This window comes from Chelonoidis abingdonii, chromosome 9 (genome assembly GCF_003597395.2).
Source record: "Chelonoidis abingdonii isolate Lonesome George chromosome 9, CheloAbing_2.0, whole genome shotgun sequence".
In the NCBI taxonomy this organism is placed as follows: Eukaryota; Metazoa; Chordata; order Testudines; family Testudinidae; genus Chelonoidis; species Chelonoidis abingdonii.
The window spans coordinates 74,201,522-74,225,152 of NC_133777.1; the positions used below are offsets into that span (position 1 = coordinate 74,201,522).

General features: G+C 49.3%; 1 protein-coding gene across 1 annotated transcript in view; it reads right to left on the bottom strand.

Annotated features, from left to right (window-relative positions):
• Nucleotides 1-7,745: 7,745 nt before the first annotated feature.
• Nucleotides 7,746-23,631, bottom strand: part of RGMA (repulsive guidance molecule BMP co-receptor a) — a 32,057-nt gene continuing 16,171 nt past the window's right edge. The window contains exons 3-4 of the mRNA XM_032783023.2: nucleotides 12,732-13,243; nucleotides 7,746-8,519 (exon numbers count right to left, since the gene is read on the bottom strand). Coding sequence (XP_032638914.1) covers nucleotides 7,809-8,519; nucleotides 12,732-13,243 — 1,223 coding nt within the window. The 3' untranslated portion in view covers nucleotides 7,746-7,808. The remainder of the gene's footprint in view (nucleotides 8,520-12,731; nucleotides 13,244-23,631) is intronic.

Below are 23,631 nucleotides of genomic sequence, written 5' to 3' on the forward strand. Positions count from 1 at the left end.
TCTTTAAGTGCTCCTTTTGTATTTCGATCGTCAAGGGGCCCCACTGGTTGTTTAGCAGGCTTCCTGCTTCTGATGTACTTAAAAACATTTTGTTATTACCTTTGGAGTTTTTGGCTAACCGTTCTTCAAACTCCTCTTTGGCCTCACAAGCGCTGGTCCAGATAAGCGCTCTTGCCTCGCTCGGTGAAGCTCTGCCCTACAGAAGCGGGTTCTTGCCTTTGATCCATTGTCCCATCCCCTCCATTTGTATTTGAAAGCAGCTGGAGGCTCCCTGGGAAGGAGCCTGTGCCCTTCCTCTGCTGTGAAAGGCACAAGGGCTCACCCCGGACCGTTAATTTTTAACTGAAAATGAAAATACTGTACTGAATATACTCGAGCAACGTGAAGGGTGCCCCCAGTGCTGAGTGCACGGAGTCAGCACTTACTCTGCCCTTCCCTTGCTCCTGGGGAGAACGCGAGGGCTAGTGGTTGGAGCACAGGACGGGGAGTCAGGACTCTTGGGTACTGCCCCACAGTTTGGCCTGGGCCCAATCACTTCCCCTGTGCCTCAGTGTCCCCATTGGTAAAGTGGGGATAATCTTGCCCTACTCTGTGGGCTGCTTACCTAGTGCTGTGGGTGGAAGGTGCTGGAGCAGCACAAGGAGCTGCTAACAAGAAGAAAATATCAACTGTGGGCAGCTACAGGCACTTGTGTCTCTGCCCAGCCTGGGGGATTTTATTTGAAGAATGAGTGCTGTAATCATTGACTGCTGATTTACAATAGTAATAAGCTCTTGAAGTTGGCTGCAGCAGGACCCCTGCCTTTTACTGGAAAGGGAACTGCTTGGTTTGCCAGGCCAAGGTCCCGTCATGCCTAGCACCAAACACAAGCCCATCAATTATGGGCAACAGAAGGGCCGTTTCTTTGCATTTACATGGAAACTGCACATTTGGCTAATCCCAGCCTGGAATTCTAATCGCTGGGTCTCAAAGGGACACAGACAAGGTGTTCATGTGGCTCGCTTAGGTGCATGGTTCCACCCAGGACTATGGTGCTCTGTTCCTTTCTATAGCTCTGATGCACAGGAACCATCTGGTATCCAGGTGGGCAGCAGGTGATGCCAAATAAACATACGGGTTTGAATACCAAGGACTGGGTTAATAAACTCACCAGCACAGAGTGAATGCATAGTACAACTGCTGTGCAATGAGTGAGTGTGATCTGCTCCCCAGATCTGACCCACCCCATCACAGGAACCTCACCCAGCTGCCATACTGGAAGAGCTGGTGCCTCTGTGTTGCCTTTAGGGAGGTTATGAAGATAAAATCTGTGACTTTACAGCAAATCTAAGGAGGAAAGTTTCTTTCCTGTGACTACAACTTTCAGCTCCTAATAGTTCAGCAGGTCTCGCCCTTCCTGTGTGCAGTCAGACACCGAAGGTAAACCCAGGAACTCGACTGTATCTCTAAAGCAAGGAGATGAGAGACAGTGCAGCTCAGCATGCCTCTAGCCTCCCGTCAGTGTTGAAGCAGGTGCTACCATGAAATTAGAGTGGGCACCCAAACCTTTAAGTAACAGAAGAGAGCATGCAATGCTTTACCTCTCTTCCATAAGAATAATCCTTGGTGCTTTCCATCTATCAGTCCCAAGGTGTAATTACCTCCATTTTACACATGGGGAAACTGAGGCACAGAGACATTTTTAAGTGACTTGCCTAAGGGCATTCAGTGCTCATCCCAGTCTCCCAGCCCCAAAGCTGCCTCTGTTAGGGGGCTATGCTGCTCCCTGTAGAGTTGGTTTCTAAAATTAAGGGATTGTCACCTGAGCCTGGCAGGCTCTAGCACATCAGTGGCAGGGCCCAGCCTCAGCGCTGCCTGTTACGCACTCGCGGGCTGAGCAATCCCCGCATGGCCCGAGTCACGAAGCCATTTACTGATCAAGAACACAGAGCCCCACTAATTAGCTGCCATGGCGCCTCTGTGGAGGGCACGTCCCATAACACGATAAGTGCAAAGAGCCAGTTAGCCTGAGTTTTTGCTCCCTGCAGGAGCAGCGGGACGTACACCAAGCCCACATGCTGTTCTAGAGACAGCCCTCTAGAGGGCAGCAGCTTCTCAAAGAAAAGCCATTTGCGGATGACCCATCTGCTCCAGTTCCAAAGCAGGCAGGAGGTTGTACATCCAAGCAGACAGCAAATGTGAAAAATTGGGACGGGGGTAATAGAAAAAGATCCCAAAATCAGGACTGTCCCTATAAAATCGGGACGTCTGGTCACCCTAATCCAAGAGGCACCAGCACGGGGCACATCTGCATTCCAGCCAGGCTCTGCATTGGCCCCCTACCAGACAGGTGCAGCTCCCATCGAAGCCAATGGGTGCTATGTGTGTACAGCCCAGAGTGGAGTTTAACCCATATTGCATCACTAGGCTCTCCTGTAACATCTAATTTGGGCCTTCAAGTGAAAGCTCCAGCCAAGGAGACTGTTCTGGGGAGGGGAGCGGGTCACCAGAACAACTGAGTGACCCATTCCCGGCTGGAACATTGAGAGATCACAATAAAACTGTGCAGAATTCCAGGCTCACACCTATGCAAGGCAGAAGCACCATATAGTCCTGTGTGCTGCATTGCCCCAGCCAGCTGCGGGGGCACCGCCATAACTTGGGAAGCAAAGGCTTAATGAGGCCCATGTGGTCACTGGTTGGGCAGGGGCTTGGGGTGGGTGCTGATGCTGACAGCCCCCTAGAAACATCAGTCTGTGAATGCAGTTAGTGGCAAACAGCTGCCTGCAGTTGTTGATGCAGGTTTAGGGACCTCACAGCACCTGTAAACCCATCCCTGGTACTTCATTTTCCTCATGTGTGTACAATGAGGCATAGCAGGTTTACCTGCTCCCAGAGATATGGTGAGACTTCGCTGAGAGCAGTAGCTGGAAGGTGAATGGAAATGCAAAGATCCAGTGCTGCTAGCGTCACCCACAGCTTAGTGTGTGGTACTTGTCCCCCTCCATGCTCAAGTCACAGGCTGCTACAGCCCCAGCAAGAGAGTTTTAGCCTTTAGCTCAAACTGTAGAGACTTATGATCTAGCTCTGGGAGCCCCCTTTCTATCAGCCTCTGCCCTGAGCCACCCTGGAGTTTTACCTGCTGCTGGCTCTTCACTGCAGTTAGCAGGTTGGGGTAGGCTCCACTGCAGTCCGGCTGGAGCCATTCTAGTGTAGACTAGCTCTGAGTCAAGCTAAGACATAAGTGCACCTCACAGAATCCCGCCCCCCCCGGATAATGCAGAGAGGTAAGGGCTGCACTGCAGCAGACTGAAGTGAATCCAGCACAGGTTTGTGCCTTAATGAGGTGTTAACTTATTAACATGCAGCTGCAGATAAATGAGCACTGCAGGCAAAGAACCTAGGAAGAGGAGAGTAGAAGAGGGTGGTGCAGGGCTCTGAAGTGGCCTTTGTTTGGCCTGCATCTCAGGGCCTTCCTGGCAGTTTCAGGACCTAGGCTCAGGCACTGGCTATGAGGGCAGGCAAAGGGGAATCTTGGCAAATCACTGATCAGTCCTGAGGGTGAACTGTGTACTGAGTTCATAGGGGGGCAGGTGGTATTAGTAACAGGCTTCAGTTCCTGTGATTAGTGGGATCCACTTGCCCTCCAATAGTCCTAGTTTGGTGTGTGTGTGTGTGTGGGGGGGTGTTTTTTGGGGTGGCATGAAGTTGGGACAGACCTGACCTTTTAGAAATTGTTTTTCCCCTACTGACCATCAGGTAGAGGAGAGGGAGGGTCAGTGGTTTGACCAACTGTGCTTTGTCAGACATGGGTGACAATGTTTGTATGAAGGCCTTCCAGCAAAGGCAAACCAGGCTTTCCTTGAGCTCCTCTCCCCGAGCCACAGGCAGCCACCGTCAGGATTTGTCTGTGGGGTCAGGGAAGACAACAGATAAAAATAAGAGTTTAGGGCTCTGGGCTTATCTACTACTGGCTGGCTCTTTTAGTGGGTGAAAGCCTAGGGACTGCTAATTTGCCTTCATTTAAAGGCTGGAACATGGGCCGTTAGTGAGTCACTACAGGAGCAGCATTCTGGTTTAGGAGCACTAATCTAGCCTCAGAGGAAATGAAATAAAGAGCAAAAGACTCAGTGGGGGGTGGATATTACTGGGGAAGCACATTGTGGCACTTCCTAGTGTTGTGGTCCCTGTGGAGAGCTTGCTTGCCTGAGTTTGAAATGGTTGCTCTCAGTTCGAGTTAGGTGGATCTCAACTGAGGTCTGACAAAGTCTGGTTCGTGTGTTTGATGATAGATTCAAGGAACCTGGCAATAGAATAAGATGCCCATAGGGGAAGTTTCTTCCTCAATCTCAGCAGGCAGTGAATAGCTCATGCCCTGAAGCATAAGGCTTTATATCTCATATCGAATGCTCTTCATCCCCTCTGTAACTGAATGTTTTCGTAATCCATATCAATGGCTAATTCTTTCCTTCAATCTTACTATAGCCTTGGCCCTAATGGTATCTAGTGGAAGGGAGTTCCACAAGCTAATTATGGGGAGAGGGACAGCTCAGTGGTTTGAGCCTTGGCTTGCTAAACCCAGGGTTGTGAGTTTAATCCTTGAGGGGGCAACTGGGGTAAAAACCTGTCTGGGGATGGGCGCTGCTTTAAGCAGGGAGTACATCCAACCCTGATAATCTATGATGAAAATGTGCAGTTCTGATTCATCCAGTAGAGGGCAAAACCTGACCACCACCCCCTTGTTGGGCCAAAAGCAGGGTTTGAACCTAGGCCCTTCAGCATTAAAAGCATGCACCTTTTAAACCTCCAAGGTAGACCAGTCACTCCTAGCATGTGGATTTTCAACCTGGAAGGCTGCAGTCATCCTAACTCTTCCCATGTTGCCAAATGGGAGGACCAGCTAGATGGGGGAGGTGGCTGAGGATGGCTCATGGCAAGGAAAAGGGGGCTCTGGTTTGCCATAGAGTGAGAATATTCCACAAGAAGGTGGAAGCTTATCAGGCTGTACCTTAGAGCGTTATCACACTTTCTCATGTCTTTTTTTCATTTTCCTTCCCGATTAAAATCAAACACAACACAAGGCAGAAGAAAAACACCCACTAGGTTGTTATCCAAAAAAAAAAAAAAAAAAAAAAGAGAGAACCTTTACTTGCATTTTCATCAATAAATAATTTACAGTATGTACATGCAGTGACACCCCACATGGGTCCAAAAACACAAGGAGCAGTTAGGAGATTCTTCTCCCCACCCCACCCAAAACCAAAATCTTTTGTTTTTATTCCAACCACATCAGGTCTTCCTTGGCCACACTGGGTCAAACACAACCAAAATAAAGTGCTTAACTGTTTGCTTCTAAAAGAGGGATAGCCCAACCACCATAATATATTCCACCACCACTGGAGCACTGACCTACTAGGGAGGGCCTGGGCTATGGAGAGACAATCAAGATCATGGAGGACTTTCCTCCTCCAGAGGGTAGCTCTGACCATGGCACACCCCACTCTCTTATGCTGCCATGTCAGGAAGTGGCACCATTGACAGCAGATTGGCTAACAGCAATGTCACTCTCAGATGTGCTGCCTACCCAGGGCAGTACTCTTCCTGTAGTGCTGACAGCTCCATGTCCCACCCCTCCATATAGTTAGGATTATTTGTGGGGTACCCAGTTGTGTCACTGCCCCACCATAAAGCTGATAATGTGACTTTAAATATTATTCTCTCCAATTTCTAAGAGAAATAACTATTTGATTTTTATGTAGTGAAGGAACTAGTCGCACTGAAGCCAGAGGACCTGCCGGCTGCTAGCTACCAAACACTCTAAGGGAGTGTTGTTCCCTCACTGACACATATGCACGGTGTCAGCAATGGAAAGTTTCTAGGACTTGTGCTCACCCAACAAGGTTGGAAGCTGTTAAACTTGGCAGAAATAGACCATTGGTCATACGATATGGCCAGGATCAAACCCAACTTGGAAACAAGCAGTTCATAGCCATTATAGGAGGCTTAAGGAGGAATATGGTCTAGTGGACTGGACTGGGACAAAGGAGACGTGGGCTCTGTTCCTAGCTCTCACACTGCCCAGCTGTGTTACCTTGGGCAAGTAATTTAATCAACTGTGCCTCAGTTTCCCCTCCCTTCCTTATCTGAGTTGAGGCAGCAACTGTCTCTCACTAGGTGCCTATATGGCACTTAGCAGAATGGGGTCCTGATCTTAGCTGGGGCACCTAGGCTACTCTACTATAAATAGAGATAATTTAGAATGTCTCAATTATTTCTTTTTCGAGCTGCCCCCCTAAGAGCTCTGTGGCCAGCGAGTTGGTAGATTTACCCTCCAGTGGTTGGTCTCCCCAGCTCCTTACATTGTGAGATCCCTATTCTAAAATCGCCCTAAACAGAAACACGGGCCACCAGCGGACAAAGCAAGGAGCGAAGTAGTAAACACATCTTTTCGTTATTTCTTTTCTGTTTTTTGTTAAACATCTAAAAACCAATTACATCTCTTCATCTGTACAGTCACACGAGACCCAAGTCAGGACTCCACAGATTAGAGACACTATAAATTACACCCAATGACACACGTTGCATTTCTCTGCTGCTTTACAAACGGAGGTCGAGAGCTGGCAGGACACAACGAATAGTTGCTTATTTACAGGAGGCAGGCACGTGACGCTAGTTTATATGTGCTGCAGGGTGTGTCACATGCCCATTCCTCTCTGGACTGGCTCTCTGGGCGCCGTCAAGAGACCATCCATGATCGCTGGCTGTCCCAGTGATCTACCCGCACTTCTGGCCGAGGTACAGATGGTCTCGTCATTCGCTGAGCAAACCATAAGGCAAATCCCAGAAGCACATGGAGGAGGGGAAGGGACACTGCATCCCTGGTAGGGGAGATTAATGATTGCTTACTGCCAGGGAACAGAGCCTTTGGACAGCTGGGATTCCTCAGGGTCTGCCCCGGCTAGATTTTCAAACAGTGCCCTCCTCAGAATCAAGCCAGGAAGAACTAAGGTGTAACCGGTCTGAAATGACATCACTAGGAGTGGAGCAGGAGCTTAGCAGCAAACAAGCAAAACTCTCCCCCATTCCCTGGGCACTGCCCCAGCCCCACAGCTGCTCTCCGGTGGGATGAAGAAGGACAGGGCTAGAGGTGGCGACACTCCAGCCTGTCAGCGAGGGGTTTGAGGAGCTTTGACTGATCATCCTGAAGTACGAATCTGGGAGATCACTGGCACCTCCCCACTCGCTTTGCCTGAGCACCCTGGGAGCTAATGGAATCAAAGGCCTTCCGAGGCACAAGGAGCACTTCAAATGCTGGGGGGAGGCCAAAGGCAAATGTCAGAAACCACTTGAATACTGGCCAGGTTCCTCCCTTTGCATCTCGGAGGCGAGGAGGGCCCAAAGGATTCAACCTTGTGGCTATGAAGTGAATCAGAGCGTTAATGTGCCAGGATGGGATTTCCCGGATCCCATTAGCTCCCAGAAGCCCTGTGTAGCACAGCAAAAGCAATCAGTGATTGACTGTCCCCATCCCCCAGGAATGGTGCCGTTCAGCGAAGGATGAACTGTGCGCCTTGAACACCTGCAGGGAGCTGGGTGCTGGGAAGAGCAGGGTCTTTAATGAGGGACAGAATCCATTCCAGCCAACTGCCTGCCCCTGCACCCTCTCGCCATGTGTGCCCGGCGCCCAGAGGGCACCACTGTAGCTCCTCTGGTGTTTAGCACCCGCATTTGTACAGGCAGCCAGCTGAGCCCCAGGAGGGGCCAGCTGTTTGCACACACACATTGTCCCCTCCTGCTGAGCTCTCCCCCACTTCCCACCCTGGTCACATCTATAGGAACACTGACCAGCACCGACTCAGACACACCAGCGCCACCCAGAGGGCAGGGAGGGCCTGGGGATGCCCCGAGGGGGCTGTGTTGCCTGGGCTCAGCTCCTGTGTCCTTTCATAGAGGTGCAGCTTGTCCTTGTTGGAATGAAGCATCTTCACGTCCTCAAAAGCATAATAAGCCGCCAGAGTGAAGTTGACGTCCCCCGTGGTCAGAAGGTCGAAGACGCAGGACTGGAAGTACAGGTCCTCCACGGGGAGCTTCTCCCGGCACTTGGCCATGGCCGTTTCGTAGGTGAAGACCTCGGGGGAGGAGGGGAGGCTGAGCCCTTTCCTGCGAGCCTGGCCTTCTGTGCCCTGAGCAGAGCGGAAGGTCTGGAAGTCAATCTGTTGGTTACGGGGGCAGCCCCGGAGGCAGAGGTAAAGGCCCTGGTTGTCCCTGTCCTCCACGGCATTCACTACCTCCTCGGGCATGCGCACAGCGAAGGTGAGGTAACGGCCCACCTGCCTCACCACAATGGTGGTTCCGATGTACTTGGCTTGGATCTCAATGTGCTGGCCAGACACCTTCTCGGTGATCTTCAGGCTGCTGGCGCCATGCTTGTCGCCACCGTTCTTGGAGCCGTCGGCGAAGGCGGCTGGGAGCTCGTCCATCTCCGCCTGGTACACTTTCTGGTCCACGCACTCTTGGAAGCTCTTGAAGATGATAGTGAGCTGTAAGGAGAAAGGGAGGAGAGAGAAGGGGGCATTAACCAACGCTGATAACCCCGTTGAGCTCAGCCATCAGTACATCTCATTAATGAATACAAGGGGGTTTAGGCCTGACTGGTTCATTCATCAACCACCACCATGTGCCTCCGGAAGCGGTTTGGAACATGGAGAATCAGTCTTTTGGGGCATTTTAAATTCCACAAGCACAAAGTTCCCACTATGAGATTTCCCCATTTTATGCACAAGGCCATCAGGCTTCAGCCAACAGGCAGATGCATCAAGGGGCATATCAGCTACACACAGGAAGGAACCAGAGACAGGACTAGAACCCAAAGGTCACTCTGCCAAATCCCACAGAAGTTACTTGTTGGAGCTGAGCTGTGACCCTGAGACCTGGGAGCAGAGGGGGAGGGAGAGGAGAGTCCACTGATTATCCCGGTTAATATGCGTCACGTCCCCAAGCCACTGACCTATTAAATGTTCTTGACACTTGGCTCATGCTTCCCTTCTTCAATTCTCTGCAGGCCCCTTTGACAAGCCTGTGAGCCAGACGGGTATCCATCCCTCGTGGTACGACCACAGAGAGGAAAAGGGACTTGCTCAAGACCACGCAGCAAGATGGCAGTTAGACTCCCAGGTGTTCCTGGTCCCAGTTCTGTGCTCAGGCTGATCTCCTCTCTCTAGCTGGGATTTCCCTGTCAGGCTACAACAGGTTTTAATACCTCATGGGAGAGCTTACAGGGAGTTTAGAGCTTATACGGAGTCTATTTATTAGGGATGCGTCTGAACAAAAGTGCTCTCAAAACCCTTAGTGAAGTTCCAATCTGGATCTAAAATACACACCTGACGACCAGGCTCCTGGATCTGACCCCGGGACATTTGGATACATCCTGCTATTTATTTACATTGCTTTTGGGACAAACACCAGTTTCAAATGGCTCCCAATGGGCACTCCTCTTGGCTCTCCCCCTGGGCAGGATCTGCACCAGCCATTCTGCCCCAGATTTCCCATTGCTGCTCCCACCAGTTCAGTCCCATTTAGCACAGCAATGAGGGAGATGTAGTGCAGATCAGCCTCCAGCCCTGCTCAGCGTAGGTTTACACAACACAGGGCTTAAAATCCCCGCAGCCTCCTGGAGCCCTGTTTATGTACCCGGGTTCCCACTGATGGAGCTGAACTGGTGGTGGGAACAGTGGGGAATTCTAGGTAATGCTTCCTTGCAAAGCCGAGGCTATCCACAAAATACCAGCCACCCCAGGCCCTGTTTTGGAAGCAGCACAGTTCCCATTTCTTTACTCCTGCAGAAGACTCTCCTAGTCGGAAGGGTTTAACTGGAGTTAAAAGGCGTGTCCCTGTTTTCCTCGCCAGATATCTCTATTAAAGCTTTCAGGTGTTGGCAGGTATGCACCAGGTTACTGGAGGTTGTATCCTCTCGCTGAGAATACCCTGCTCCAGTGAACAGCACCAGCGCGAAAGCCTAGATGCACACAGACACCATCTGCCTTGGAGCCAACCTGCGGAGCGAGGGCTGCCTGTTCCAACAGCTCTTCCTGCTGGGTAAACTTGCTGAGTTGCCACCCTGAGCGATGACTCATCACTTCTCAGCACCACAGTCTGGACGCAAAATGGTGCAGCGCCCCAAATAAGTGCCAGGACCTAAAGGCCCTGCAAGCTGCAGGCCAGCCTTCATTGAAACTGTGATGCTTCCCACTCTGAAGAGGGATGGTGGCAAACCCTCTCCTCAGTCACCCCAGGAGTACTGTGAAAAGGGCCAGACAAGGATCCATGCTCCCCAAAGGCCTGCAACGCACGCATATCCCTTCTTACCATCCACCCTACCTTTCCTCTGTGTCAGGGTAGCTGAAATGAGTTCCCTTCCAGCTTTAGCACTCATGCAGCACAGAGGAATTCAGCCGCAGCATCCCTCAGCTCCAAAGCCGTCCTCAAGCAGAAGCTGGATTTAACACTTAAGCCGTGTCACTTTGAGTTCCATTGTGCTACAACTAGGCATTTGCCACTGGATTTACTCAGTGCTGCACCTGGTCCCTGGAGAGCATTTATCTTGGCTGCCACAGCGCAGCGAGAACAGACTGAGCCCCACAAAATGCCTCGTCCTGACCACAGACACAATTACTAGCTAAAGCAGCTGGGAAGCCAGCACTAGAAACCCAGCTCTTCAGCTCCAAACCACAGGCTTTCCCATGTGAGCTAACACTCTCTCTTACCCATCATAGGTCCTAAGCCATGCCAGGTGACTTATCCTCCCCGGGGGACCAGCCACCAGGAGGCATCGCACACACACAAAGCCAGAGCAGTATGGAGATGGTGACAAGGGAACATGATCCCTGAGGCTCCCCCACCTCCACCAGGTTTTCTTCTCCTCTGGCATTAAAACTGTGGTTGGTTGTGAGGGGGTGGATGGATGAGAAAGTCGAGAGTCTTGCTGGGGCTGGATGGTTCAGGAAGACTGGGCAGGGAGCCTTTCACCTTAAGAAAAAAGAACAGGAGTTTTTGTGGCACCTTAGAGACTAACACATTTATTTGAGCATAAGCTTTCGTGCTTATGCTCAAAGAAATGTGTTAGTTTCTAAGGTGCCACAAGTACTCCTGTCCTTTCTGCTGATACAGACTAACATGTCTGCTACTCTGAAATCTTTCACCTTAAGGTGACTGGTTCAAATCAAATGCTGGTCAGCAGAGAGCAACACAGGTGACCACTCTACGGCTGTGTGGGTCAAACCTGGCCTTGGACAGTGAGTGACACGCTCTTCTCTCCAGATGGCACGTGCCCATCAGGCTATGAGGCAACGCAGAGAGATTTCCCACACTCAGCCTGCTCTGGAAATGAAGAGAGGGCTTCTAGCCTTGGCATTGGCACAACATTCGCCTCAAAATTAAAAGAACACAGCCAAGGAAGCCACTAATGTATGGCGCCGAATTCCCCGCACCTGCTGGGGGTCTCTGCAGAGAGACACAAATAGCAGCATCGTTCTTCTGCAACTGACAAACTGCTCGTTATCTGCCCCCACCCCCGAGTGCAGGGCCTGGGACAACTAAGCAGGACAGGCGATTTGCACAAAGAGCACGGGACCTCTCGCTCTTTCTTTCTTGCAGAGGGAGCCTTGGCAAGAAGGTGAGTTTTCACCCTGCTGCAGGCTCCTTCAGCTGCCATCTCTGCCACTTTGCACAGGCCACAAAATAAACAGGAGGGCGAGTTCAACAAGTTTTACTTGTTGCCAGCCACCTCTGGCACCTTGTCATCCACCTGCTGTTCCCATCCCTGAATGGGAGTGTCGCAGTGCCCTGCAAAGGAATCTGGCCGGGAGGGCTGGAACACAATCACAGCTGCAATGCCATTGGGGGAAGGGCAAAAGGGAAAGACGTGTGTGTTTGTGATTTGCCGTTCTGGGGGTGCTGCCAGCCTTAGATCCTTGGGCCTACCCCCTTCATGATCAGGGCTTGCTCCAGGCACCAGCATTCCGAGCAGGTGCTTGGGGCGGCAATCTGCAAGGGGCGGCAGTCTGCATGTTTTTGGCCCCAAGCAGTGCGCCGAATTGCCGCTGTGGACGGCGGGGGCAGTCCGTGTGCCATTAGGGCAGAATGCGCGTTTCCGCGGCAGCGGCAATTCAGCAGCAACTTCTATGTTCAGCTGTCCGCGGCGGCGCAGCTTCTGTCTTCTGGCTGAAGATGGAAGCTGCCGCTGAGTTGCTGCCGCAGCGGAAACACACGTGCCGCCCTAACGGCACACGGACTGCCCCCACCATCCGCGGTAGCAATTCATTGTGCTGCTTGGGACGGCGAAAACAGTAGAGCTGGCCCTGTTCATGATCTGACCCTTTCTTCACAATCTAGACCTAAGCCAGGGATGACACGTCTCCTCTGACAATGCTCAGCAATCTGAAGGGGGCCAGATGCAGTGGTGAGAAACTAGAGTCCATCTAGGGGGGCGGGGGAGTGGGGAACCAGGAGTTTGAGAGCAGAGAGTCCAGGGAGAGGGGCTTGATTTTCTGGCCAGGACCCTGTACTTGTGGTGGGCTCGGACTCAGTCTCAATCTGCTGGATAACCTGGCACTTGTGGATGAGACTCAACAGCTTTCTGGGACTCTTTTGTGGAAGGCAGTGGGAGAAAAGGTGATTCAAAAGGTGACCCCAAGGAGGCAGTGTCAGAACATCGCCATCCCCCAAGGGGGTGCCCACCTGTCCCATGCCTTTACCTTGGTCGTCGCAGTCGCTGAGGACCCGGGTAGCACCGGCGTGTTGGTGACCTGGACATTCAGGTAGTTATTGTCTATGAGTGGCCAAGCCCCCTGCACTTTGCAGGTCTGGAAGCTGTCTGTGAAAGTCCTGAGGTGGGGGTCCCCAAAGAGCCCACAGTGGGTGTAGTTTGGGGGGGCTGAGTGCTTGTGAAAGCTCTTCTCATAGTGGCAGATCTCTGGGCTGTCGGAGCGCTCCTGGCTGTCCCCGGGGGGTAGTGTTCGGAGGCGGGGCTGCGAGGTGGGGCCATCTTTGGAGCAGTTGTGTTGGACCATGAGGTCATCTATGCCATGAACGGCAGAGTGGTAGGCCAGGTCCCCCCTGCAGGTGCGAGCTGTGCGGCGGGTGCAGTGGGCGTAGGTGCGGAGCGCCGTGCAGAACTCCGGTGCCTCCTCCGTGCCCAGGTGGTGAGATCCAGATGTGGCCGCCCAGAACTCAGAGTTACACTTCAGGATTTTGCACTGAGAGGTCGCTGGGGGAAAAAAAACACAAGTGCTGTCAAGATGCCCAATACATGGATTAAATACAGCACACCACCAAAATGCCACCACTGCTGGCGAGGGCCGCGGCAGCTGGGTAACAGCACACACAGCACTACCAATAGTTCAAGGCAGGAAACGAAGAAGAATCCAGTCCCCAGATGAATCCTCAGGGGGAAATTAGGAAGGTGGACTAATAGAAATGTAGGCCTGGATGTTCAGAGGTCATCAAGTCCAGCTCCATGTTGTGAGGCAAGACCAGGTAAACCTAGACCATCCCTGGCAGGTGTTTGTCCAATTTGTTCTTAAAAACCCTTCCAAGTGAGGAAGGGCTGTTCCAGAGCTCAGACACTCTTAGAATTAGAAAGGTTTTCCAATATCTAACCTAAATCTCCCTTGCTGAAGATTAAGCTGATTACTCGTGGTCCTACCTTCAGTGGGCATGGAGAACAACTGAGCACAGTCTCTTTATAACAGCCCTTAACATATCTGAAGACTCTCCAAATTGGCTGGGATGCTGAGAACAGCTTAACATCATTGATTTGGAGGGGAAACACCATTGGGCCTTTATCGTCAGGAGGCTTTTCGGGCTTGACATTCAAAAATATGCATGAGCAATTGTGCATCCAAACCGGTGTTACAATGGTACCATTGATTTGTGTTCGCATTTAGCACAACTGCATGCCTGAAGCAGGTGTTTGTGTGCAGTGGGCTAGCTAGATGAAGAGCTGGTCTCCCAATACAGCTGATTTGTGTACAGGGGCATTGGCTGTGGACAGTGGGGTAAAACCAGGCTCTTAGCAGCCGTAAGTGGGGAGACTCTGGTTTTACACTCCATCATGCTCTCAGGAAGGGAACTCAGTCAGCTCAGTAGATCCTAGCATGTCTATTTTCTGACTGACAGGTATGGTTCCGAAGACTGGGGATTTTTCACGGATGTAGCTGCACTAGTGCAAGACCCGAGTGCAGACACACCACACTAGCATGAACAGTGAGTCACACCAGTACAGCACCCCCTTATGTCCAGTTGGGCTGTCTGCAGTAGGGCAGCTACAGCAGGGCAACCCCCTCAAGTGTAGACAAGCCCTGAATAAAGTCACACCCTTAGCCCAGTAGGTAAAGGCACAGGGCCAAGATTCCTGGCATCGAGTTTACCTTCTGGGGCCGTTTGTTCACACTCCCTAGGACACCCAATACCTCCCCACCGGTATATTGTGCTGCCCTAGCACTGTTCCCAATCGCTGGATCCCTGTTGTAAGTCTCCTTCACGGCGCAAAAATCTCTGGAAGGGCAAATGCCTGGCTCCTCCAGGGTCAGCAACACACTCAAACCAGCCAGCCTGGCAGCTGCCTGGGGAGTCCGAAAGGCAGAGAGCTGAGGAGGAAATACAGTGCAAAGGAGGAACAAACAAAGTACAAAGGAGCTTTCTCAAGCAGCTATCAATCACCTGATCTCCTGTACCTAGCACCTTGACACAATGCACGTTCCAGTGGCTTCATTAATGCTGGGAACAGTGCATGCTGACCTCTGGCCCACCTGCCCCCGCCTCAGTGCTTTTCTAAAGCTGCAGAGATACCGGCATCAAAGGGAAATGTGTGAAAGGAAACAGACAAAATCCTAATCAGCCGCTGGTGCTGGCCTCGGTTGTGTAGAGAACAGATTAGCTTCGGCAACATACTAAAGCAGCCTTCTATCACATCAGCAAGGCTCTGCTCCCAGGTCAATGCAGCCATAGGGACCCTGCACACTGACGGCCCGCTGCCAACCCTGACTTCTGCAACTGAGCACTCAGAGCCGCGTTAAGGTGCCCAAAAGCCGAGGTGCAAGACAGGGAAAGGCAAAGTACAATGGGAGTTTAGATTCAGTTCTTTCAGGGGGGACACATTTTCCGCAAAGCGGGGGCGGCTCCCCTGCAGCAGGACATGAAAGTGACTCTGCAAAGGCACTATGCACAAGGCCTGCATTGCACGGACAGTGCGCTGCCAATGGCAATTTGGAATCTCTCATTGCTCACACCGCTTAAATATTCCTGGTGTTTTCCTTTCCCTCCTCCTAATCAGTTCCCTTGGAGCTTGGAGGTCATGGAAACTGTGCAGGATCAGGCCAAAAGCATTTCCAGATGCATTCTGGGGGTGCCTCAAAGCCCTACATGTTTATTCTTGTCCTGGGCTTTGTTTAGAGGGAAGTTCACAAGGCAGTTACACATGCACAAATAAAGCGACAAAACCCAGCACCACTTCATACTGGAAACAGTATGTTCAAGTTTTAACTCTTCCCTTGCAGTGTTGGAAACACCACAGGTGCCAGAGAACAAGAAGGGGAACAGGACTATAAACGAAAAGGGACCCTGCATGAAAGCCGTCAGTCTCGCGTCGCATTCCAAGAGGAATGAAATGCAAAAGGAAATGGCGGAAAGTTTCTGAGTTTAAAAAATCCAGGTTTAACAAGCTCAGGTGCTAGTAGTAACACAGGGAACACAACAGAACCTCACTCGATTTTACCAGCATCAAGCTTATGAACCATTTTTCCTGACCGGGAGGAGGAGGGGGTAATCAGAATGAAAATGATGTCAATGAAGAGCAAGTCGACATCCCTTCACATTGCGATTTTTCAATGCATTAGAAATCATTTGAAGGGGTTGGAAGGACAAGAAGAAAACAATGCAGTGCATTAAACAGCAATGTATGAACTGGACCTGTGGTGATTTGGAGGTGTTAAATTTTATGAATTTTCCATTCCATGAACTCCATAATCCCCAGTTAGTTTGTAAAATGGGTGTTGTACTGAATAGGATTATTTTTATTTCAACAGTGTCCACTTAAACCTGAACATATTATTTCATCAACATCCCTTTTCAGTGGATTGCATTTTGCTGGAACATAACTGTGGGTTTTTTACCACCGGCCGCTATGTGAGTTGCAGAGAAAGCCTGTTGCTATGTGTTTCAACCAGATGAGATTTTGCTGTTTGATCACATTACCCCAGTGGTACATACCCAGGGCCTGGATTTATGACCTTTAACTCTAGGCCCTAAATATTCTATCAAGGCTAAAAGCCACATGTTAAAATTGTTGGTGATTAAACATGGCTGATATAACACTGTCCAACAGGACTCATGTGAGGGCATGGTGCATGCCTACCCCAGTGCTTAGAGACAGAGCGCAAGTCAGAAGTGAAGTGCACTGTGGGGTCGGGGACGCTGCTATGAACGATCAGCTTTGCATGTGACAGGACACCTCCGCCGGAGTATCAGTCTATCGTAATGATTCAACCAGACGTTGCTGGCACCTGGAATGCAAACAGGCAGCATTTCAAGGTGAGACATCCAAGGTGTGGGTTGGAACGACAAGTTCAGTGTGCAAGGCTGTCATGAAGGGAAATTCTAACTCCCTTTCTTTGGTGACAAGCCACCCAAGCTCAGAGCTTGTGATGCCACTAAGAACCTCATGATGGAAGAACTAAGTAGATGAAAGGAGCGCTGGGGTGATAAAAACAGAACCATGTCCAGAGACCCCATGGTCACCAGCTAAACTATAAATCCGCGGCATCCGGCAACAGGACTTGCAACAGATGACTCAATAAGACTCCCCCTCAGCTGTCAGTAACAGTAGTGCTTAGAGGCTCATTTGTAGGAGCCCAGCTATTATCAGGAATAGGGTGCTTAGTGCTGGTCTCCAAGGTGCATCTTTAGCTTGGAACAGGAGGTACAAGCCAAGTTCTGTACTGGCATTTGGGCAATGACCCAAAGCCGGCAATGCAGTAACAACGGTTTTACGGCTGCGTCACAGGTGCCGTCCTCCTTTTGAGACATTAAACTGAGCACCTCTCTGCCCCTCTCTCAGAACTCGGCGAATTTGCCGAGTGGGAGCTAAGGATCATGGGGCACTCAGAGCAATCACCTCAGGGCTGCTCTCTCAGCACCGCAGGGCAGGGCTGCCCGGGGGGGGCGGGGGCAAGTAGGGCAATTTACCCCAGGCCCCACAGGGGCCCCCACAAGAGTTTTTCAGGGCCCCTGGAGCGGGGTCCTTCACTTGCTCTGGGGGCCCGGAAAACTCTCACGGGGCCCGGGCCCCCGGATCTTCTTTTGCTCTGGGTCTTTGGCGGCAATTCAGCGGCGGCCCAGGCCCCCTGAATCCTCTGGGCGGCCCTGCCGCAAGGCTGTAATAGCTATGGCCATATGCACGTTATCGTTGAGCACAGGAGCACTACACATGGCTGGCATCTAACTCATTACTTTATAAGGTACTTAGGGAAAAAAAGAAAAGAAACAGAAAAGGAAAAGCCTGTTCCATTCCTTCCCTTGGCCTGTAGGGGGAGCTTTTTTCTTAAAGATCTTATCATTTGGGTTTTGGCAAAATGTTCTGATTTGCTGTTTCATGCAGGGCCCCATATAAGGCCAGATTTCCAAAGCCAGGTGGCTAAGGAGCAGGACTGCACTGTGTATCTCTGTCTGTGTCTGTGTGTAAGGACAAACGCAGAAGAAACATTTTCACATGCAGTTCTCCCATTTACAGGCAATATACCGCCTGGGACGGCACCTCCATTATGGAAAAGGCAGCCCATCTCGCTCTGGGTTTGCACCTGAAGCAAGCCAGGGAGATGGCCCTTCCTACCTAATCTCTCCCCTGCCAGCAGATAAAGATGGCCGGGTCAATTCCATTTCACAGGGCACTGAATAACCATGGGTCTCAAGTAGGTTGTTTGTGGCCTTGGCAAAGCCTTCCCACCCCCCAGTCCGCGCCTCCCTATCCGATCTGTTCAATGGTGTGATTGTCTGACACCTGGAGCTCACACAAACACCTGCGTGACTCACCCCTCTCCTCCCTCCCCAGCAAGACACGTGTCAGGACCGAGGAACCCTACAGCCCTGAGGAGCGAGGAACCCAGCAAGTAGAACTATGCAGAAAAAAGACAGCAACCCTTCCCGCTCCCCCCATATGCTTCTCCTCACGTCTCCTATGGCAGAGGCTTTGGTATAAAAGCAAAAACTCATTTGAACAGAAGCCAAGAAACTATGTTTATTCAATTTCATATAATCTATTTTCCATCTCCTCACAATGGATCTGTTTTTCAACCGCAGATGACTGAGCATGGAAACAAGCCCCTCTGCTGCTATCATTCAGAGACACACGTAGCAAGTCGCCTGAGCGCAGGAATTCTGGGCACAGGCCTTGCCCCAGGGGCTTGGACCTGGGTGACACTTCACAGCCTGCCCACCCATGTGTCCCCACATCCCAAGCCCGGGGGCCTGCTCCTTGGCACTGTGATCAAGAATGACAGGGGAGGAGGGTCCTTGAGACTCTTTATCTGTCTCAAGATATGGTCCATGCTATGTAAAGATCTGGGGGCCCATGGCCTTTGAAAAACTGATGGTCTCACTGCTCAACAGTGACGCATCTGTCTGTATCAGAGGTGACATTCATGGGTTCCCCAGGGAATCCTGACTAGCTCTCCTCAACTGGGATTCTGTAGGGTGCTGAAAAAACAGGCCCCGGAATGTGGGAGTTTAAAATGAAGGCTAATGGACGTGCAAGAGTTCAAGTAGCCAATCCAAATCTACCAATCTTAAGGCTGGCAGAGATCATTAGATCATCAAATGTGGCCTCCTGTACATCACAGGCCATAGAATTTAACCCAGTTACCCCTGTATTGAATCCAGTAACTTAGGTCTGGTTCAAGTATACATTCCAGAAGATTGCACCACTTCCCTTGGCCATTTGTTCCAATGGTTAATCACCCGCACTGTTAAAAATCTGCACCTTATTTCCAGTTGAAATTTGTTAGGCTTCAGCTTCTGGCCCTTGGTTCTCGTTGGGCCTTTCTCTGCTAGATTACAGAGTCCTTTTAGTACATGGTATTTTCTCCCCAGGAAGGTACTTATATTTATACCGTAATTAAGTCAACTCTTAATCTCCTTTCTGATAAGCTAGATAGACTGAGCTCTTTAAGTCTCTCACAATAAGGTATTTTCTCCAGCCCTCAGATCATTTTTGTCTTTTCTGCCCCTCTCCAATTTTTCGACATCCTTTTTAAAATATGGATGATACCAGCAGCAGATGCAGCATTCCACTCTCAGTCTCGCCAGTGCCATGTGCAGAGGTAAAAGGGCTTCCCTACTTTTACTCATTACTGGGGCAATTTTTTGACCAAAACTTTTTTTGGGGGAAAAAAGGCAGATCTGGTGTCACCAAAACATTTTCATTTGTGGTGATTTTGCTGCATTGTTTTTGGTAGAAAAAAGAAAAATTCGGAACCATTTCATTTTGACATTTTTTAAATGAAACTTTCAAATTTTTTTTTATTTGAAATTACTTTTAATTTGAAAAGAATTCAAAGTGCTTAAAATCAGAACAAAATGTTTTGTTCTGGTTTAGATGAAACATTTTGTTTGACCCAAAATAATTTTTCCTGACTTTTTTAAGTTGCCAAAAATTTCAAAAATGTTGGTTTTGGTTCTACCCAAAATGATTTAATTTTTTTTCGGAATTGCCAGCAAACCAAAAAATCCATTATCCCTTTATATTTACTCACTGCACCCTTGTGTATAGATCCAAGGATCACACTAGCCCTGGGACCTCATGTTCAGTTGCTTGTCATATGATCCCAAATCCTCTGTCTGACAGTCCTATGGTCATTATTTACCACTTTATGTCATTCACAAATTTTATCAGAAGTGATTTTATATTTATTTCCAGATCAGTGAGAAAACGTTAAATAATGTCTGGTCTAATACCAATCCCTGCAGAAACCCACCAGAAACACTCCCAATTGATGACAAATCCCCATTGACAACTAATTTGTATGAGCTGTCTGTTAGCCTGTTTTCAGTCCATTTAGCATGTGCTTTATTGATATTGTATAATGCTAATCTTTTAATAATGTCACGTGGTACTAAGTCAAACGCCTTACAAAAATCTAATTCTACTATAGCTACGTAATTTTCTTTATCAGTCAAATTTGTAATCTCATCAAACAATAAAATCAGGTTGTCCGACGAGACCTAACTTTTTTTTATAAAACCACGTTGACTGGTGTTAATTCTATTCCTGTTCTTTGATTCTTTATCACTTAAATTCCATATAAGCTTTCCCATATTTTGCCTGGGACTGAGGTGAGGCTAACCGACGTATAGTTATCTGGGTCATCTTGCTTGCCCTTTTTGAATATTGGCACAACATTAACACACTTATGGTTTTTTGGAATTTCCCTGGTATTCTAAGATCTATTAAAAATTAACATCAGTGGGCCAGACATCTCCTCAGCCAATTCTTTTAAGACTCTTGGGTGCAAATTATCCAGGCCTGCCAATTTAAAAATGTTTATCACTAGTAGAAGTTGTTTAACATCCTCCTGGATGGACTAAAAAGAACTTCATCATCTTCATGTGATGAGTACATCCTCCTGTTTCTTTCCAAATACAGAACAGAAATAGTTACTGAACACTTTTCTGTATCATTAATACCAATTTTACCATCTCCATCTAGTAATGGGCCTAGCCCTATACCAGTGTTTCCCAAACCTGGGACGCCGCTTGTATAGGGAAAGCCCCGGTAGCGTCCCAAGTATGGGAAACACTGCCCTATACTATTGCATGGATTTCTTTAAAATGCATCTTTATCCATCATAATAAGGTCCAAAATAGAGTTAGGTGCAATACCTTTGGTATCAAAAATCAGGTCACTAACGTACAGGTGCCTACCTAGGAATTAAGGAACCTAACTTCAGGTTTGAAAAATGTGACTTGTATGTTTTCATATTCCCAGTACATTCTTCCTACACACAGAGATACACATGGGGAGGGGGGTAGAGAGAGAGGGGAGAGGAACAACATATAAGCTGCTGTTTGAAAAGTCACGGAGCAAGATCAGTTCCACCACGACTTCAGGGAATCCAAAGACAAACTAATGAGCCCTGGTCTACAATTAAAAGTCAGCCACCCATGAGCACCTCAGTTAAGCTGACCTAACCCTGGCAGTAGCTGTGGCTAGACTGAGGTTGGAAGTATCTCACTACCGTGGCATAGCCCAGTGCTGCCATTGTAGTGCCTATAGATAGCCTTGGTTACAAGTCCCTGCAAGAAACCCTCATCCCAGCAGATCATTCCATATCAAACACCTACAGTGGCTTTTCCTTGGTTTTCCTTCTGGAAGAAGAAACTGAATGAGAAATGCAGCAGTTGTTGTCTTTTCGTGGGGGCGGAGGGATGCATCGAGGGGGCAAGGAATAGCCTATGTGTGTGCGTGTGTGTATATATATGTACACGAGTAGGAGGAAAAGGTTGGGACTGGAGGATATGGAAACATACGTAAAAAATGTTTTCACCTCTCTTAGCCAAAATACATACACCTCTACCTTGATATAACGCTGTCCTTGGGAGCCAAAAAATCTTACCACGTTATAGGTGAAACAGTGTTATATTGAACTTGCTTTGATCCACCGGAGTGAACAGCTCCGCCCCCCGGAGCACTGCTTTACTGTGTTATATCCAAATTTGTGTTATATTGGGTGGCGTTATATCGAGGTAGTGGTGTATTAACAACTACTGTAATAATCTCATGTTGTGTTTGCGTACCCAGTCAGAATCTGCACTTTGTGTGAATGCCTGCTTGTGCGTTTGCTTTGTGTCGTTTGTGTGTATACGGTGAAGGCGGTGTGTGTACAATGTGCACTGGGTATATTATGTGTAATTACTCTCTGTGCATGTATACCTGCGGCCTGTCACGCTGCTGATAGAAATAAGCCCATAACTGCCTGTTCTGTGATGTATGGAGAAAGTTGACAGAGAAAACAAAAACCTCCATCCCACCAGCTTGACTGATTGATGGCGTCCCTTGAATAGAGTCCAACTATGTTTCAGCAGGAGGAGGGGGAGGAACCATGCAGTGAAGAAGAGCCCAGTGGCCATCTGACCCTGCCTGTGTGAAAGGATTTGTGCATCATGGCAGCATTAGTTTCTTCCAGCGACCTCCTTTGAACTGTTAATCAAGCACAATCTTGCAGAATAATAGCCTGATTATTATTGTCTTGTTTGCATAACAAAGAGGCCCAATAAAACTGATTTGACTGAGCTCAGAGGGGGTGTGAAAGATCCGTCCTGAGAAAGTCCCTACAGGAATGCAGCAAACTGCTCCCAAGTCTCAACCCAGGAAGAAAGACAATGCAATTTGCCAGCAAGAAAAAACCCAATAGACCAATAAATTACCCATGTGCAAAGGGATTGGATCAGGTTTCAGCTGCATTGGAGTGGGAGGTGGGGAGATACTGAAGGGGGAAAATAAATCTGACTCTCTTAAAGTGGCAGTGCTCATTTTTGAGGGAATGGTGGGTGGGGGGTCATTTTGAAAGCGGACACTCTGCATTATGGGCCGGATTCTGCCCTCCTTTACACCAGCTTAAATCTGGAGGAAATGCAAGACTTCAAGGTAAATGCACTTTGATGGAGTTGCTCCAAATGTCTGCTGGTGTAACAGAGAGCAATGTTCATCCATGCAATCTCCTTTTTATCCCAGTCATCGTCCCTACCTGTATCTGTGCTGGAGAGCATGGGAAAGAGATTTCTCAAGGCTGACAGGACCAAAAAACCTGACTGGGCTATTATTTCATTTCCAACGTCTGTCATTCAAGTGAGTGGACATCGGTGCCCCTGTCCCTCGTCCTCTCCCTTTTGTTTCCCACTGGGGAGTTCCTCCTCCCCTGGCATCACAAAATCATGGAGCAAGCAGAGGTGGAAAAATGCATTCAGGGTCTTCTCTGGCAACAGATGCTACAAGAAGAGCCCTGGATTGTTTTTGTTGCTTTGCTTTTTGTATTCAGAGAATCAGTCGACCATGGATCCAGAACGCCTTGCAAGGAAGCAAACATTTTTCCTGCCCTACAAATGTCCTACTCAAGCATAGCAAGGTTTTCTCCTGCAGCCAGGAGAAGTTTTCGCCTCTGACCCTTGCATGGAAAGGGGAGAGCCATTAATCAAAGCCAGGGAGATCTTCACTAGTCCCCACTGCAGCTGGAAGCAAGTTTCCCAACCTGGGTAGGCAGACTCGTGTTAACAGGTCTGGAGCTAGCATGCTAAAAATAGCAGTGTAGGTCTTGCAGCTCTCAAGCCCATGGTGTCGGGTGGGCTTAAGCCCCGTTGGTGTGAATCTTGTCTACCCAGGTAAGGAGGCTCACTCCCAGATGCAGGGTAGATGCTCCCAGATGTGTGAGATGCTGCTCCAAGAATTACGGGCAAAGCTCGAAAAGGTGAATGTCACAGCTTGGAAATAGGTTCCAAAGAAATGATCTCTCTAACTGGGGCGTTTACATTTGAAGCCACAAAGAGCCACAGATCCACCCTCCTTCACTGTTAAACTTCTTGAGACTCGGGATCAGGGTTCAGTGTTTC